The 18621-nt window shown below is 50.1% G+C and overlaps 1 protein-coding gene across 2 annotated transcripts; it reads right to left on the bottom strand.

Annotated features, from left to right (window-relative positions):
- Positions 1-1243: 1243 nt before the first annotated feature.
- LOC117413769 (uncharacterized protein C1orf21 homolog) lies at positions 1244-16382 on the bottom strand. Of its 2 annotated transcripts, none has more exons than XM_034023101.3 (6): positions 16101-16382; positions 8398-8632; positions 3541-3629; positions 2871-2941; positions 1805-1865; positions 1244-1700 (listed from the first exon to the last, which is right to left on the bottom strand). In XM_034023101.3, exons 2-6 carry the CDS (start codon positions 8498-8500, stop codon positions 1659-1661), a joined length of 366 nt encoding a protein of 121 aa, XP_033878992.1. In that variant the 5' UTR covers positions 8501-8632; positions 16101-16382; the 3' UTR covers positions 1244-1658. The 2 variants fall into 2 exon arrangements, with proteins under 2 accessions (XP_033878992.1, XP_033878975.1); XM_034023084.3 differs by having other exon boundaries at positions 1805-1874; positions 16101-16377.
- Between the last annotated feature and the right edge of the window lie 2239 nt (positions 16383-18621).

Here is an 18621-nt window from a genome sequence, read left to right on the forward strand (position 1 = left end):
AGAGAGACGCTGTCTATAGAATCTGTAGCACACGACCATCGAGAGACGCTGTCTATAGAATCTGTAGCACACGACCATCGAGAGACGCTGTCTATAGAATCTGTAGCACACGATCATCGAGAGACGCTGTCTATAGAATCTGTAGCACACGATCATCCCGAGACGCTGTCTATAGAATCTGTAGCACACGATCATCGAGAGACGCTGTCTATAGAATCTGTAGCACACGATCACCCAGAGACGCTGTCTATAGAATCTGTAGCACACGATCATCCAGAGACACTGTCTATAGAATCTGTAGCACACGATCATCCCGAGACGCTGTCTATAGAATCTGTAGCACACGATCACATCTGCATCACTGCAGGATCATGACGTTCCCTCTCTCTGCATCACTGCAGGATCATGACGTTCCCTCTCTCTGCATCACTGCAGGATCATGACGTTCCCTCTCTCTGCATCACTGCAGGATCATGACGTTCCCTCTCTCTGCATCACTGCAGGATCATGACGTTCCCTCTCTCTGCATCACTGCAGGATCATGACGTTCCCTCTCTCTGCATCACTGCACGATCATGACGTTCCCTCTCTCTGCATCACTGCAGGATCATGACGTCAAGTCAACAATGCATATTCACGATTGACTGTCTGATAAGGAGCACAAAGTAAAAGCAGAGAAAGCACGCTGTCCCTCTCTGAATACCTGCCCTCCCCTATCAATAAACACAGCTGACCTGCACGAACTTGAACTGCACTTGCAGGCAGAGCGCAGCTGAACTGCAGCACCCCGCTGTGTGGGTCTCTCAGATAATTTTCTTACAAAGTAAAGACCGAACCAAAGGTATGCAAGATTGTCGTGGGAAAGGGAAGTGGACTGGAGACGAGGGAAGAGAAGATACTCTAGACCCCTTCGGGTTAAACGGTTACATGCTGCTGACAGGAAAGGCACACAAGCACACAGACACCTTTCTGTGTCACTGAACTAACAGTGAGCAGTCCTGCCCAGCAGACAGACAGGCAGACACACACAGACAAACAGACAGGCAGGCAGAGACAAACAGACAGGCAGGCAGAGACAGGCAGACGGTCAGTCCTCCTCTCTCACAGACAAGCTTTCTCTGTCACTGAACTAAGAGTGAGCATACCTGCCCAGCAGACAGACAGACAGACAGACAGACAGACAGACAGACAGACAGACAGACACAGACAAGCTTTCTCTGATGTGTTTACAGAAGGAATTCAGTTAAAAACAGCAGAGTATTTATTTGAATAGAAAAGAAAATCCCAGTCCGTGTGGAGCAGAGTTCCAGCAGCGAGCCGGAAGGGGTGAAGCCGAGTATCTGCGTTTCCAAGGTGACATATGGGACACGCCCTGAGTGACCTCCCCAGGGTGGAAGCGTGACCTGTGACCTGTGACCTGTGGGCTGGGAGGTTGTTTTTTTTGCGACAGAAGCAAAGAGTTCCTTCCTGGAGGCGGGGGTCCGGGCCGGGACCACCCACAGAGCAGATTAAAAACGGAGCGGCTGGGAAAGAGCCAGAGCGAGGTGGGGGGTGCAGGGCCCAGCTGTCCGACTCCACCCCCCCCTTGCTGGGATTAAAAAGGGGTCCTGTTTGCCAGTCTCTATCCAGCAGCGTCCCACGCAGTCCCCTCCAGAGCACTATGTGATGTCCTTCTCCTCCTCAGAGCTGTAGTCTGGACCCTGGAAGAGACAGAGAGGGAGACAGAGTGTGAGACAATCTGAGCTCACCCCAATTTCAATCACACACAAATCTGGAGAGGTCGAGACAATTTGCCAGCTCTTACCTTCTCGATTTTTTCATCCAGCATTCGGAAGAATTCTTGTTGGCTCTCAGATGTGTGGATACTGTGAGGACTATGAGAGACAGAGAGAGAGAGAGAGAGACTGTTACAGTAACGCAGTGATGGTCCAGGCAGCTGGGTGATCAAAGCAAAGCCACTACAGACAGACAGCAAGTCTGAGTGCAGACAGGAGCACAGGGTTAGAGCATGAGACACAGAGAACACTGCGCTGCACAGTCTCACACACACACTGCGCTGCACAGAGTCTCACACACACACTGCACTGCAGAGTCACACACACACACTGCGCTGCACAGAGTCACACACACACACTGCGCTGCAAAGTCTCACACACACACTGCGCTGCACAGAGTCTCACACACACACTGCGCTGCACAGAGTCACACACACACACTGCGCTGCAGTCTCACACACACACTGCGCTGCACAGAGTCTCACACACACACTGCGCTGCACAGAGTCTCACACACACACTGCGCTGCACAGAGTCACACACACACACTGCGCTGCACAGAGTCACACACACACACTGCGCTGCACAGAGTCACACACACACACTGCGCTGCACAGAGTCACACACACACACTGCGCTGCACAGAGTCACACACACACACTGTGCTGCATAGAGTCACACACACGATAGTATGAATAAGAACATAAGAAGAACATAAGAAAGTTTACAAATGAGAGGAGTCCATTCGGCCCATCTTGCTCGTTTGGTAGTTAGTAGCTTATTGATCCCAGAATCTCATCAAGCAGCTTCTTGAAGGATCCCAGGGTGTCAGCTTCAACAACATTACTGGGGAGTTGGTTCCAGACCCTCACAATTCTCTGTGTAAAAAAGTGCCTCCTATTTTCTGTTCTGAATGCCCCTTTATCTAATCTCCATTTGTGAGTCCTTGTTTCTTTTTTCAGGTCAAAGAAGTCCCCTGGGTCGACATTGTCAATACCTTTTAGGATTTTGAATGCTTGAATCAGATCACCGCGTAGTCTTCTTTGTTCAAGACTGAATAAAATGAAATCGGGGGGGGGGGGGGGGTATACTCACTTGGCTCTCTGTGAATTCGCTCCAGATCCATCCTTCTGGGATTTGTTCCGGTTCGAAGAAGCACTTTTTTCCTGAAACAGAGGAGCTGTATGAATAACAAGACCAACAAGGCTATCCACACTGCAGCTCCAGGGAAGAGGGCAGGGAAGAGGGCAGAGAGAGAGAGAGAGAGATCCCACAGGCTAGCGATTTGAAACCTGCTCAGGCAGGCTGCCTCTCTCTATCACTCCCCCCCTCCCACTCCCTCAGTACCCAGAGCGCACAGTGAATCAGGAGCAGCTCCCATTCCTGCTCTGCTCCCTCTATCTCCTGTGTTGGCGTGGCGCGGCTCCCATTCCTGCTCTCCTCTCTCTCTCCTGTGTTGGCGCGGCTCTCCTCCCTCTCTCTCCTGTGTGGGCGCAACGCGGCTCCCATTCCTGCTCTCCTCCCTCTCTCACCAGGTTCTCCTGGTTGTGTGCTGTCACTCTGTGTTCCTCTCCTCTCCCCTCTCCCCTCTCACCAGGTTCTCCTGGTTGTGTGCTGTCACTCTGTGTTCCTCTCCCCTCTCCCCTCTCACCAGGTTCTCCTGGTTGTGTGCTGTCACTCTGTGTTCCTCTCCCCTCTCCCCTCTCCCCAGGTTCTCCTGGTTGTGTGCTGTCTCTCTGTGTTCCTCTCCCCTCTCCCCTCTCACCAGGTTCTCCTGGTTGCGTGCTGTCACTCCATCTTCATCTCCGCTCCTCATGTATTTCACCTCCTCCACAGCCTTCAGCTTGTACTGGTCTGGGGGAGAGCAGAGCAGTGGACAGAGTCACACTCAGGGGAACAGACAGTTCTTTACATTGATTTCATTCTCACATAGCAGCACGTTATTAAAACAAAGCTTTTCTTATATCTAGATATAGATAGATATATAAATGCATCAGAAGAAGTGTTGCAATGTTGCAAAGCACCCCCCCCCCCCGCCCCCTCCTGCAAACAATAGTCCAAGAAAGTTTTCACTGCAGAATCAAAAAATAAAATCCACTTTATATTTCTGGAATTGAACAAACAAACAACCAGTGCCAGCCTGGCAGTGCAGGACAGTGCGCTATTCACAGGGCAGCCTGGCAGTGCAGGACAGTGCGCTATTCACAGGGCAGCCTGGCAGTGCCTGGCAGTGCAGGACAGTGTGCTATTCACAGGGCAGCCTGGCAGTGCAGGACAGTGTGCTATTCACAGGGCAGCCTGGCAGTGCAGGACAGTGTGCTATTCACAGGGCAGCCTGGCAGTGCAGGACAGTGTGCTATTCACAGGGCAGCCTGGCAGTGCAGGACAGTGTGCTATTCACAGGGCAGCCTGGCAGTGCAGGACAGTGTGCTATTCACAGTGCTGCCATCTGACTCTGTGAAGCAACGCCAGCACTCTGTGGGAACGGAGCTGGAGTGAGAGGAGAGAGGGGAGGAGAGGAGGAGAGAGAGAGGGAGAGGACCTTGCGGGTCACGCTGCTCTTCTCTCACAGTAATCCCCCATTAGCACACCCACAGCTCTGCTCAGGGATGCACGTCACAGGGTTTTAATTGGACCTTTCTTCACTCGGGGAGATGCAGACGGGACGGCAGGGAGCTGCAATTTGGCTGTCGAACTTCCTGAAATCTATTTACCCATTAAACTGTTTACCCAAAATAGCCCAGCGGAGACACACAGCAGTGCCTTCCTTCCTATCTCACTGCCTCCCTATCTCACTGCGAGCACAGCTTCACAATCAGGAGGGGACATGCTGCTCCACTCCACTCCACTGAACTCATACACCGAGCACAGCTTCACGATCAGGAGGGGACATGCTGCTCCACTCCACTCCACTGAACTCACACACCGAGCACAGCTCCACGATCAGGAGAGGACATGCTGCTCCACTCCACTCCACTGAACTCATACACCGAGCACAGCTCCACGATCAGGAGAGGACATGCTGCTCCACTCCACTCCACTGAACTCACACACCAAGCACAGCTCCACGATCAGGAGGGGACATGCTGCTCCACTCCACTCCACTGAACTCACACACCGAGCACAGCTTCACGATCAGGAGGGGACATGCTGCTCCACTCCACTCCACTGAACTCATACACCAAGCACAGCTTCACGATCAGGATGGGACATGCTGCTCCACTCCACTCCACTGAACTCATACACCAAGCACAGCTTCACGATCAGGAGGGGACATGCTGCTCCACTCTACTCCATTCCACTCCACTCCACTGAACTCACACACCGAGCACAGCTTCACAATCAGGAGGGGACATGCTGCTCCACTCCACTCCACTGAACTCACACACCGAGCACAGCTTCACGATCAGGAGAGGACATGCTGCTCCACTCCACTCCACTGAACTCATACACCGAGCACAGCTCCACGATCAGGAGGGGACATGCTGCTCCACTCCACTCCACTGAACTCATACACCGAGCACAGCTTCACAATCAGGAGGGGACATGCTGCTCCACTCCACTCCACTGAACTCATACACCAAGCACAGCTTCACGATCAGGAGAGGACATGCTGCTCCACTCCACTCCACTGAACTCATACACCGAGCACAGCTTCACAATCAGGAGAGGACATGCTGCTCCACTCCACTCCACTGAACTCATACACCGAGCACAGCTCCACGATCAGGAGGGGACATGCTGCTCCACTCCACTCCACTGAACTCATACACCAAGCACAGCTTCACGATCAGGATGGGACATGCTGCTCCACTCCACTCCACTGAACTCATACACCAAGCACAGCTTCACGATCAGGAGGGGACATGCTGCTCCACTCTACTCCATTCCACTCCACTCCACTGAACTCACACACCGAGCACAGCTTCACAATCAGGAGGGGACATGCTGCTCCACTCCACTCCACTGAACTCATACACCGAGCACAGCTTCACGATCAGGAGGGGACATGCTGCTCCACTCCACTCCACTGAACTCACACACCGAGCACAGCTTCACGATCAGGAGAGGACATGCTGCTCCACTCCACTCCACTGAACTCATACACCGAGCACAGCTCCACGATCAGGAGGGGACATGCTGCTCCACTCCACTCCACTGAACTCACACACCGAGCACAGCTTCACGATCAGGAGGGGACATGCTGCTCCACTCCACTCCACTGAACTCACACACCGAGCACAGCTTCACGATCAGGAGGGGACATGCTGCTCCACTCTACTCCATTCCACTCCACTCCACTGAACTCATACACCGAGCACAGCTTCACAATCAGGAGGGGACATGCTGCTCCACTCCACTCCACTGAACTCATACACCAAGCACAGCTTCACGATCAGGAGAGGACATGCTGCTCCACTCCACTCCACTGAACTCATACACCGAGCACAGCTTCACAATCAGGAGAGGACATGCTGCTCCACTCCACTCCACTGAACTCATACACCGAGCACAGCTCCACGATCAGGAGGGGACATGCTGCTCCACTCCACTCCACTGAACTCATACACCGAGCACAGCTCCACGATCAGGAGGGGACATGCTGCTCCACTCTACTCCACTGAACTCACACACCGAGCACAGCTTCACGATCAGGAGAGGACATGCTGCTCCACTCCACTCCACTGAACTCACACACCAAGCACAGCTCCACGATCAGGAGGGGACATGCTGCTCCACTCCACTCCACTGAACTCATACACCGAGCACAGCTTCACGATCAGGATGGGACATGCTGCTCCACTCCACTCCACTGAACTCACACACCAAGCACAGCTTCACGATCAGGAGGGGACATGCTGCTCCACTCTACTCCATTCCACTCCACTCCACTGAACTCACACACCGAGCACAGCTCCACGATCAGGAGGGGACATGCTGCTCCACTCCACTCCACTGAACTCACACACCAAGCACAGCTTCACGACCAGGAGAGGACATGCTGCTCCACTCCACTCCACTGAACTCACACACCGAGCACAGCAGAAACCACTAGCCACTGTTACCCTGCACAAGGAACCCACAGCAGAAACCACTAGCAGCCAAATCAAAAGAAAAAAAGAAAAACATACAAGCGGTGTCGATTCATTCAGTAAGGAGCTGAGTTTTTTCACGTTGCCCTAGACAGCGCTGTGGTGCTGTGGTTACCCTGCTTTCAGTTCCACTCCACACCCGCGCAGGGCTCTCTCAGGCTGGGTTCAGTTCCACTCCACACCCACGCAGGGCTCTCTCAGGCTGGGTTCAGTTCCACTCCACACCCGCGCAGGGCTCTCTCAGGCTGGGTTCAGTTCCACTCCACACCCATGCAGGGCTCTCTCAGGCTGGGTTCAGTTCCGCTCCACACCCGCGCAGGGCTCTCTCAGGCTGGGTTCAGTTCCACTCCACACCCATGCAGGGCTCTCTCAGGCTGGGTTCAGTTCCACTCCACACCCGCGCAGGGCTCTCTCAGGCTGGGTTCAGTTCCACTCCACACCCATGCAGGGCTCTCTCAGGCTGGGTTCAGTTCCGCTCCACACCCATGCAGGGCTCTCTCAGGCTGGGTTCAGTTCCGCTCCACACCCGCGCAGGGCTCTCTCAGGCTGGGTTCAGTTCCGCTCCACACCCATGCAGGGCTCTCTCAGGCTGGGTTCAGTTCCGCTCCACACCCATGCAGGGCTCTCTCAGGCTGGGTTCAGTTCCGCTCCACACCCGCGCAGGGCTCTCTCAGGCTGGGTTCAGTTCCGCTCCACACCCATGCAGGGCTCTCTCAGGCTGGGTTCAGTTCCGCTCCACACCCGCGCAGGGCTCTCTCAGGCTGGGTTCAGTTCCACTCCACACCCATGCAGGGCTCTCTCAGGCTGGGTTCAGTTCCGCTCCACACCCGCGCAGGGCTCTCTCAGGCTGGGTTCAGTTCCGCTCCACACCCGCGCAAGGCTCTCTCAGGCTGGGTTCAGTTCCGCTCCGCACCCGCGCAGGGCTCTCTCAGGCTGGGTTCAGTTCCACTCCACACCCGCGCAGGGCTCTCTCAGGCTGGGTTCAGTGAGAGGCAGTGTGCAGTGACCCGCGTCCGGAATGGGAGTCTGGAAGTCTCTGGTATTTTGCTGGGCTGCTCCACCCTGGCTGATCACTACAGTCAGGTGACACTAAAGCGTTTCTCACTCCATCACAACTGACTGTTATTATTAAAGGATGCAGGTGAATGGAGGTCACTGGTATGCCAGCAGGAGTGGAAATTAGACTCCCATTGAATAGCACTTTGATCCAATTGTGTTTTTTCTGTGAGTTTAATAAGACACATCTGAGCTTGTTGCATAAACACTGGGGCTAATCAAGCTTGTGATAAAGCCTGGAATGGGTGACATTGCTATGCAGCAGGAGTCTCATTGCCAGCCCTGTGCCGGTGTGTTTTCCAGTGCTCAGTCTAAACATGCGTGACATTTCCATGTGAACCGTCATTTCATTTTAGCTGCACTTGAACTTCTGTCTCTGAAACATGAAATAAACAAACACAGTCTGCTGCTCTAAAAGCCCCCGAGAGCTCCAGGATTCAGAGAGGAGACGAGCAGGAAATAGAAGAGCTCACCTCCGAAGGCGTCCCCGTTCTGGTAGGCCTTGGCCTTGCCCCCCCCCTCCTCCTCCTCCTCACTTGGCACGGAGGACACGTGCTTGGCTGAGGTGCAGCCCATGGTGTCAGGCAGGCAGCTCCAGAATGAGGGGCCCACAGAGCATCTCCTGGGGCCCGCAGACTACAAGACTACACACGGGCGGGCAAGCGAGCGAGCCAGGGGCCTCCGCACTCCTCCTCCTCCCTCCAGCACCTAGAGAGAGAGAGAGGGGGGGGGGTCAGGAGTGGCACCTCTCAAACACACAATAACACAGAGAGAGACAGAAGGGAAGTAGAAGAGACAGACAGATAGGATGAAAATAGGGGGAGAGGGGCACACACACCAGACAGAGAGAACTACAGACACACTGACAGACCCACACAGAGAACTACAGACACACACACACACAGTTTTCCACCACACTGCACCTGGCTCAGGCACAATCAATCAAGCAGTTCCTATGGGACTTCATATTCCCATCATTACCCCAGCAGCTCTCTAACTGACAAGCTCTTTCATTTTCAGAGTTGGCCCTTGAACGCTCCCTCTGAGGTCTTGAACCCGGGGTCGTGGCTCACGCACTGCAGAGAGCGCAGGGAGGGCCTGCTACAACCCAGCTACACAATGCAGCGCTCCAAACCTGCTGCAGTCCACCGACTCACCTCAACTCACACCACAGCCAGTCCACCGACTCACCAGGCCACGTGCACACAGTCACAATGCCAGCCAGTCCCCTCCCTCGCCAGGCCGCGTGCACACAGTCACAATGCCAGCCAGTCCCCTCCCTCGCCAGGCCGCGTGCACACAGTCACAATGCCAGCCAGTCCCCTCCCTCGCCAGGCCGCGTGCACACAGTCACAATGCCAGCCAGTCCACTCCCTCGCCAGGCCGCGTGCACACAGTCACAATGCCAGCCAGTCCCCTCCCTCGCCAGGCCGCGTGCACACAGTCACAATGCCAGCCAGTCCCCTCCCTAGCCAGGCCGCGTGCACACAGTCACAATGCCTGCTTTCCAGGTCTCCTTTCCCACCCCCCCACACTTTCATTCTTACACAGAGCTCAGCCCTCTCCCTCCCTGGAATCTCAGGCAAGGGTTTCCATTGGGCCGGCTCTCTCTGGGTTCATCATTACTGATACAGTATCACCAGTCCACAGCCTACCTCTGTAAAGCGCTTTGTGATGGTGGTCCACTATGAAAGGCGCTATATAAAAATAGATATTATTATTATTTATCAAACCAGGGCAGGCCAGGAGGAGCCACCAAATCAAGGACTAGAGATCCTCTTCCATCAGGGACAACACACACACACACACTGTAAGGAGATCTGACAGGACACACACACACACTGTGAGGAGGTTTGTCACGTTAGAGCTTGATGCATAGTCACTGTGCTGATCAGTCAGCTCTCTTGTGCGTTGATGACATGAAGCCCAGGGGCCGCGGAGCAGCATGCACGTTCACTGGAACTTCAATCAGCTGCAGTGTGAAGGTAACGAGCTCAGGGGAGACGAATTAGGAAGACAGTAAAACCTGGGAAGGCTTAACTTTGCTCTGCAAAGGGAGGCTTATCTTCACTTTGAAAGCCTGGTGCACTCAGGGTTCAGCACTCACTGTGGATATGAAATGAACCATCCATAGCTACACACAAACACTCTGGGGTAGAGTTTGTACCAATAATAGAAGAGACTAAATCAAACTCTTTGACAAACGTTTAGAGTAGAAGGCATTCTAGAAAGGCTTGTGATCTAAATATTTATCATGAGTTTCAGAAGTTTCTTTTAATATTACTGGATGCGATGTTACGGTTCAGAAGTGGATTATTGAGAGCCTCTTCCCTTCCCCTCTCCCTCTCCCTCTCCCTCTCCCTCTCCCTCTCCCTCCATAGCACAGTTATCGGAATGTGACCTCCTGGAACTCGGGACACAGGAAGCAACCACTTAGGAATAATGTTCAGCATTCTCCGATTCTGTGACTCCCTCCCGGAGGAGTGTGAAAGCAGCAGGGACAGAGCTGCAGTGGGACAGGAACTCTGAGCTGCAGTGGGACAGTGTCTCAGGAACTCTGAGCTGCAGTGGGACAGTGTCTCAGGAACTCTGAGCTGCAGTGGGACAGTGTCTCAGGGCTGCAGTGGGACAGGAACTCTGAGCTGCAGTGGGACAGGAACTCTGAGCTGCAGTGGGACAGGAACTCTGAGCTGCAGTGGGACAGTGTCTCAGAGCTGCAGTGGGACAGTGTCTCAGAGCTGCAGTGGGACAGTGTCTCAGAGCTGCAGTGGGACAGTGTCTCAGAGCTGCAGTGGGACAGTGTCTCAGGAACTCAGAGCTGCAGTGGGACAGTGTCTCAAGAGCTCAGAGCTGCAGTGGGACAGTGTCTCAGGAACTCAGAGCTGCAGTGGGACAGTGTCTCAGAGCTGCAGTGGGACAGTGTCTCAAGAGCTCAGCGCTGCAGTGGGACAGTGTGACAGTGTCTCAGGGCTGCAATGGGACAGGAACTCTGAGCTGCAGTGGGACAGGAACTCTGAGCTGCAGTGGGACAGGAACTCTGAGCTGCAGTGGGACAGGAACTCTGAGCTGCAGTGGGACAGTGTCTCAGAGCTGCAGTGGGACAGTGTCTCAGAGCTGCAGTGGGACAGTGTCTCAGAGCTGCAGTGGGACAGTGTCTCAGAGCTGCAGTGGGACAGTGTCTCAGGAACTCAGAGCTGCAGTGGGACAGTGTCTCAAGAGCTCAGAGCTGCAGTGGGACAGTGTCTCAGGAACTCAGAGCTGCAGTGGGACAGTGTCTCAGAGCTGCAGTGGGACAGTGTCTCAAGAGCTCAGCGCTGCAGTGGGACAGTGTGACAGTGTCTCAGGGCCCTCGCCGGACACGTCTCTGTTCTGTACTGGGACTGTTGCTGTTACGTCCCACTTGCATCACTTCTGATTGGCTAGCTGTGGAACAAGCTGATCTTCTATTGGTTACAAAGAAACCCAGAAATGGCTTCCTGAGAGCCTCTGGCAAGGCACAGAGTAATCTGTTAAATTTACACTATTCTTTACGTTTTGTGTAAATTAGCAAATAAGTGACACAGCTTTCTTAATCTTGAACCGGACATTTAAATGCAGCAATCTAGTAAAGCTGCAAAAGAAAAGAACCACCACCATGGACACGAAGGTATGAGTGGATTAGAAAGAATCGTGTGTGCAATTTATAACACTGCGTGGTCAAGCGTGTTCTTCTGGGGATGTTTAAAAAAAACGGTCAGTTATTTCACACAAGTCCTTGAAACGCTCATCTATAAGCCATGAATGCTGGTTTCAGAGCTTTGCAAGAATCCATTTTCAAAGATGGCAACAAAGATGAAGTGAGAAGTCCCTCTGTAGCTCCGTGATAATCCACTTGCATATCAAGATTAGACCCACTGCATGCTTTAGGGTTATGGACTGATTTATTTACACACGTTTCATGGTTTCTCTTGGTTTAAACTCTTTGCTAATATTGTACAATATAACACTCAACAACATAAATGTGTGGTGTTCATGTTTGTACATTTATTAAACTGTGAAGGTTATCAAGTCAGTTATTTCACCACAAGTCTTTCAAATCCTCATCTAGAAACCCACCGAAGGTCAGTTTGTAACTTGTGTCCCACAAGGGGTTTCAAGCCTTCAAAGACGGGGCCATTTTCACTACTTTCATCCTGAAGCCTTTCTGTGTGTCATTAACTCAGACAGTAAAGTAGGCAGACAATAGCAGAGCTGCATACAGAACGTCACTTCAATTCTGAGCACACGAAGCAATTCCAAAGGGATAGCTCTTCTACTTTAGAAGGGTATGCACTTAAAAATCACTCAGGAATTGGACAATTTTTCAATTTTAAGGCCCCCAGCAGCACAGAAATACTAAAGCAGTGGTACTTACTTTGCATGAAGTCCACATGGCTTCCCTGGCTATCTGTACAGACGCATTCATAGGACTCCTGACATTCGAAACATCATGTTGAGACCCTCAGAATCACTCCAAAATGAGACGTGTTTCAAGTGAATTGCTTGCATGAGATTACACTATGTAACACAATTTTTGTTCCTGGGTAGTAAGTGTTATTTCCTAATTGCTTATGGCTCAAAAGTATAGAAAATGGCTATTATTCCCCACAAACTTTGTCTCTTCCCTTGGCTCACTCGGTGCACCTCAAAGAGGATTACAACAGCATCAAGACCTTGCTGTATGATGAGTACGGCTGGGACCCCCAGAAGGTGCTGATGCCACCACTGCACATCAAATTGGGCCTTATGAAACAATTTGTCAGAGCTCTAGATAAGGAGTCGGCAGCCTTCAAGTACCTTCAAGACTTCTTCCCTAAGCTGTCTGAGGCAAAGGTCAAAGCCGGTGTCTTCGTCGGACCACAGATAAAGAAGATCCTGGAGTGCAATGAATTCCCCAAGAAGCTCACTAGTAAGGAGAAAGCGGCTTGGAACAGCTTTGTCGCAGTGGTTCGGGGCTTCCTGGGCAATCACAAGGCCGAAAACTATGTGGAGCTGGTTGAGACTCTGGTGAAGAACTACGGCACAATGGGCTGTAGGATGTCCCTCAAAGTCCATATCCTTGATGCTCATCTTGATAAATTCAAGGAGAACATGGGAGCGTACTCGGAGGAGCAAGGCGAGCGCTTCCACCAGGATATACTGGACTTTGAACGCCGCTACCAAGGACAGTATAACGAGAACATGATGGGAGACTACATTTGGGGGCTGATTCGTGAAAGTGATTTACAGTATAATCGTAAATCTCGAAAAACTACTCACTTCTAAATCTTTTGTAGTCATTTTTGTATTACTTTAGTATAAATACATGTTAATTTGGATTCATATGTTGTTTTTTTCTGACTTTATGTGAACGAAAAGACACAAATTCGCCCGTTTTCTCATTGGAAATAGGTAAATTTCAAAATATCACTGTCCTGGTCACAAAAGCAAAGTTTGTGGGGAATAATAGCCATTTTCTATACTTTTGAGGCATAAGCAATTAGGAAATAACACTTACTACCCAGGAACCAAAAAAAAAAAAAAAAAAATTGTTACATGGTGTTATCTGTAGACTATTTTAAATTTTTAAATAATTTTTTTTAAATAAATACAGACTGTAAATCTCATGGCAATGTGCTGGTGTATTCACTCCTGTATGTGTTTCTAAATCAGTGAGGGCAGTGAGGGCAGTGCAGGGAGCGTCCAGTGAGCCGTCCCGGGACAGGATGTTCAAACAGGAACAGCAGCGGTAACATGCTGTACCCGCTTTAAAAAATAAAAGCATATCATAGAAATACACAAAACAAAACACATGCTGTCTCTGCACAGGAGCCTACTGTAAATACTGCATGCATTCTGGGGCAAAAAAATCACATCGGTCTGCGTTTCAGAATCAGCTGCTTCTAAGAAGCAAATCATCTGGGATGGCTGCGATTCTTAAACACACGCACTGGACTGAATTATTTATTTATGTATTTATTTGTGTTTGTAGCAATAGTATTATTGCTTCAGGCTCAAATGTGCATGGTTTTCTATGTACAATAAAAATAATAATAATTAGCAACACAATTAAAAACATTGCTATTCTTCTGACATGGAAAATATATTTGATGTCCAAAACCTGAAGGGAAATCTCTGTAGAGCAGCAGCAATGTGAGGAGCTGTGCTAAGCAGGAACACGTGTGCAGCAGTGAAACGGCACACAGAGAAGCCACGGGACCCCTTCACTGCTCTCACAGGTAGCACTATTACCTGGAGGGGGGGCGTTTAATAAAGCTTCCCCCTGAATTCAATTCTCTACATGCACAGATCTGTGCAATAATAAAACACAACCTGCTAGACTTACAATGCAACGCAAACAGGGCAGGGTGTCCCAAACACTAACACAGCAAACACTTTGAAAACTATTACTGCAAAGGAGGGCTGCTGATCGCGCAGCTCTCAGTGCTACTGTATATTTACACTGCAGCAATCTCAGCCCCCTCAGGAAGTCTGTCATGAACCACATCTGGACTGTAATGGCGTGCTGTCAGCGTCGAGCCTCTCTCTTCTCTAGAGAAGCGCTCTAACCCGCGGGGCTCAGGTGGGGCTTTATTAATGACAGCGAAACACGGGGGTGGAATAACCAGCCAAACCAGAAACACACCCACAGAGAGAGAGTGCAAACACACACACACACACACACACACACACACACACACACAGAGTGCAAACACACACACACACACAAAGAGAGAGAGTGCAAACACACACACACCCACAGAGAGAGAGTGCAAACACACACACACACACACACACACACACACACACACACACAGAGTGCAAACACACACACACACACAAAGAGAGAGAGTGCAAACACACACACACCCACAGAGAGAGAGTGCAAACACACACACACACACACACAGAGTGCAAACACACACACACACACACAAAGAGAGAGAGTGCAAACACACACATACACACACAGAGAGAGAGTGCAAACACACACACACACACACACAAAGAGAGAGTGCAAACACACACATACACACACACAGAGAGTGCAAACATACACACACACACACAGAGAGAGAGTGCAAACACACACACACACACACACACAAAGAGAGAGAGTGCAAACACACACACACACACAGAGAGTGCAAACACACACACACACACAGAGAGTGCAAACACACACACACACACAGAGAGTGCAAACACACACACACACACACAGAGTGCAAACACACACACACACACACAGAGTGCAAACACACACACACAGAGTGTGTAAACACACACAGAGAGAGAGTGCAAACACACACACACACACACACAGAGAGTGCAAACACACACACACAGAGTGCAAACACACACACACACACAGAGTGCAAACACACACACACACAGAGAGAGTGCAAACACACACACACACACAAAGAGAGAGAGTGCAAACACACACACAGAGAGAGTGCAAACACACACACACACAGAGTGCAAACACACACACACACACACACAGAGTGCAAACACACACACACAGAGAGTGCAAACACACACACACAGAGAGTGCAAACACACACACACACACACACAGAGTGCAAACACACACACACACACACACAGAGTGCAAACACACACACACACACACACAGAGTGCAAACACACACACACACACACACAGAGTGCAAACACACACACACACACAGAGTGCAAACACACACACACACACACACACAGAGTGCAAACACACACACACAGAGAGAGTGCAAACACACACACACACACAGAGTGCAAACACACACTGGGCTGGCTCACAATGCTCGGATTGACAACAGGAGGAGGGGAGCAGCAATCACTCAGCCTCCTGGAACAATAACATGAATGCAACGCAGACTCTGTAGTGTGCCACTCACCACGAAACAGCGACTGGCTTCACTGCCGCAACAATAATGGAAAACAAAGACAGAAAGTGTCCCCTAGTAAATGCGAAACAAACAGCGCTACATATTGTTACACAGAGAGACACGCACAGAGGGAGCGAGGCGCTGTTTCCAACACATCGCACGGCTGGCCTCTGTCTTGATGGCTCCTCCGCCAAACCCAAATACTTTCTAATCCTAATTCGCCGCCAGTGTGGGGAGAGGGGGGGGGGGGGGAGAGGGCGACAGAGACTTTAGTAAACACTTACCTTGTTCTGTTTAAAAGCTCCGCTCCTCCTGATGGGCGAGCCGCTTGCTGCCGTCTTGTTGTTAGACGGATTATTCCGTGCAATAAAGACAGATAGACACAGTGCAGCCAGGAATCGCAACACACACAGAGAAAGAGGGCGCTACACCAGAACAAACGGAGCTCTGAATCACAGCACTGCCAGCAGCGAGGCCGTGCAATCGAGTGCGGACAACACCGAGCATCCCTCATTCCCAAACAGGAAATCCAGGCCAGAGCATTCGAGCGCGGAGACGCACACTGCTCACCCTGCGGCTTATGAAGACAGCCTGGAAGGTTAGAGTGGCCATGATGATATTCTGTAACACTGGGACACGAAATCATTACAGGAAGAGGCGGTTAGTAATGCGGGTACACAGGGCAGAGAGACAGTGAGTCAGTGTAGTGTCAGAGGAGCCGAGCTGTAGATCCCAGTCAATGCCTGAGTCAAGAAATGAAAGCGTTCTGTTTGCTTTTCCTGTCTAAGGATTAAATTGAACTCGAAAAAAAAGGCTACAGTCAATTACTATTATTATTATTATTATTATTATTATTATTATTATTATTATTATTATTACTAGTAGTAGTCATAGTCGTAGTAGTAGTATTCTTATGGCTGGTTTCACAATGCAGACCATTCCCGTGGGACCCCTGATCAGAGATGCACCCCAACACTGCACCAGGCTGTGCTGTCCTGGCCTCTCCACACCTGCACTCACCAATAACGACGCAGTGATGTTGCAATTTCCCCCATGCTTTCCCATGGTTACACTACAGCATTTACTCATGTTGTAGTTTCCTCATGCTTTCCCATGGTTACACTACAGCATTTACTCATGTTGTAGTTTCCTCATGCTTTCCCATGGTTACACTACAGCATTTACTCATCTTGTAGTTCCCTCATGCTTTCCCATGGTTACACTACAGCATTTACTCATGTTGTAGTTCCCCCATGCTTTCCCATGGTTACACTACAGCATTTACTCATGTTGTAGTTTCCTCATGCTTTCCCATGGTTACACTACAGCATTTACTCATGTTGTAGTTCCCTCATGCTTTCCCATGGTTACACTACAGCATTTACTCATGTTGTAGTTTCCTCATGCTTTCCCATGGTTACACTACAGCATTTACTCATGTTGTAGTTTCCTCATGCTTTCCCATGGTTACACTACAGCATTTACTCATGTTGTAGTTCCCTCATGCTTTCCCATGGTTACACTACAGCATTTACTCATGTTGTAGTTTCCTCATGCTTTCCCATGGTTACACTACAGCATTTACTCATGTTGTAGTTCCCTCATGCTTTCCCATGGTTACACTACAGCATTTACTCATGTTGTAGTTTCCTCATGCTTTCCCATGGTTACACTACAGCATTTACTCATGTTATAGTTCCCTCATGCTTTCCCATGGTTACACTACAGCATTTACTCATGTTGTAGTTCCCTCATGCTTTCCCATGGTTACACTACAGCATTTACTCATGTTGTAGTTCCCTCATGCTTTCCCATGGTTACACTACAGCATTTACTCATGTTGTAGTTTCCTCATGCTTTCCCATGGTTACACTACAGCATTTACTCATGTTGTAGTTTCCTCATGCTTTCCCATGGTTACACTACAGCATTTACTCATGTTGTAGTTCCCTCATGCTTTCCCATGGTTACACTACAGCATTTACTCATGTTGTAGTTTCCTCATGCTTTACTCATGTTGTAGTTCCCTCATGCTTTCCCATGGTTACACTACAGCATTTACTCATGTTGTAGTTCCCTCATGCTTTCCCATGGTTACACTACAGCATTTACTCATGTTGTAGTTTCCTCATGCTTTCCCATGGTTACACTACAGCATTTACTCATGTTGTAGTTTCCTCATGCTTTCCCATGGTTACACTACAGCATTTACTCATGTTGTAGTTCCCTCATGCTTTCCCATGGTTACACTACAGCATTTACTCATGTTGTAGTTCCCTCATGCTTTCCCATGGTTACACTACAGCATTTACTCATGTTGTAGTTTCCTCATGCTTTCCCATGGTTACACTACAGCATTTACTCATGTTGTAGTTTCCTCATGCTTTCCCATGGTTACACTACAGCATTTACTCATGTTGTAGTTCCCTCATGCTTTCCCATGGTTACACTACAGCATTTACTCATGTTGTAGTTCCCTCATGCTTTCCCATGGTTACACTACAGCATTTACTCATGTTGTAGTTCCCTCATGCTTTCCCATGGTTACACTACAGCATTTACTCATGTTGTAGTTCCCTCATGCTTTCCCATGGTTACACTACAGCATTTACTCATGTTGTAGTTCCCTCATGCTTTCCCATGGTTACACTACAGCATTTACTCATGTTGTAGTTCCCTCATGCTTTCCCATGGTTACACTACAGCATTTACTCATGTTGTAGTTTCCTCATGCTTTCCCATGGTTACACTACAGCATTTACTCATGTTGTAGTTCCCTCATGCTTTCCCATGGTTACACTACAG

The sequence above is a fragment of the Acipenser ruthenus genome, chromosome 10, assembly GCF_902713425.1.
Source record: "Acipenser ruthenus chromosome 10, fAciRut3.2 maternal haplotype, whole genome shotgun sequence".
In the NCBI taxonomy this organism is placed as follows: domain Eukaryota; kingdom Metazoa; phylum Chordata; class Actinopteri; order Acipenseriformes; family Acipenseridae; genus Acipenser; species Acipenser ruthenus.

What these genes read in the sequence shown, in the direction of transcription:
- LOC117413769 (XM_034023084.3), bottom strand. Translation starts at nt 8,500, where the DNA reads ATGGGCTGCACCTCAGCCAAGCACGTGTCCTCCGTGCCAAGTGAGGAG. An exon ending in CACGCAACCAGGAGAACCTG is followed by an intron (nt 2,942 to 3,540) that starts GTGAGAGGGGAG and finishes CCTCTGTTTCAG; the next exon opens with GAAAAAAGTGCTTCTTCGAA. An exon ending in TGGATGAAAAAATCGAGAAG is followed by an intron (nt 1,701 to 1,804) that starts GTAAGAGCTGGC and finishes TGTCTCTTCCAG; the next exon opens with GGTCCAGACTACAGCTCTGA.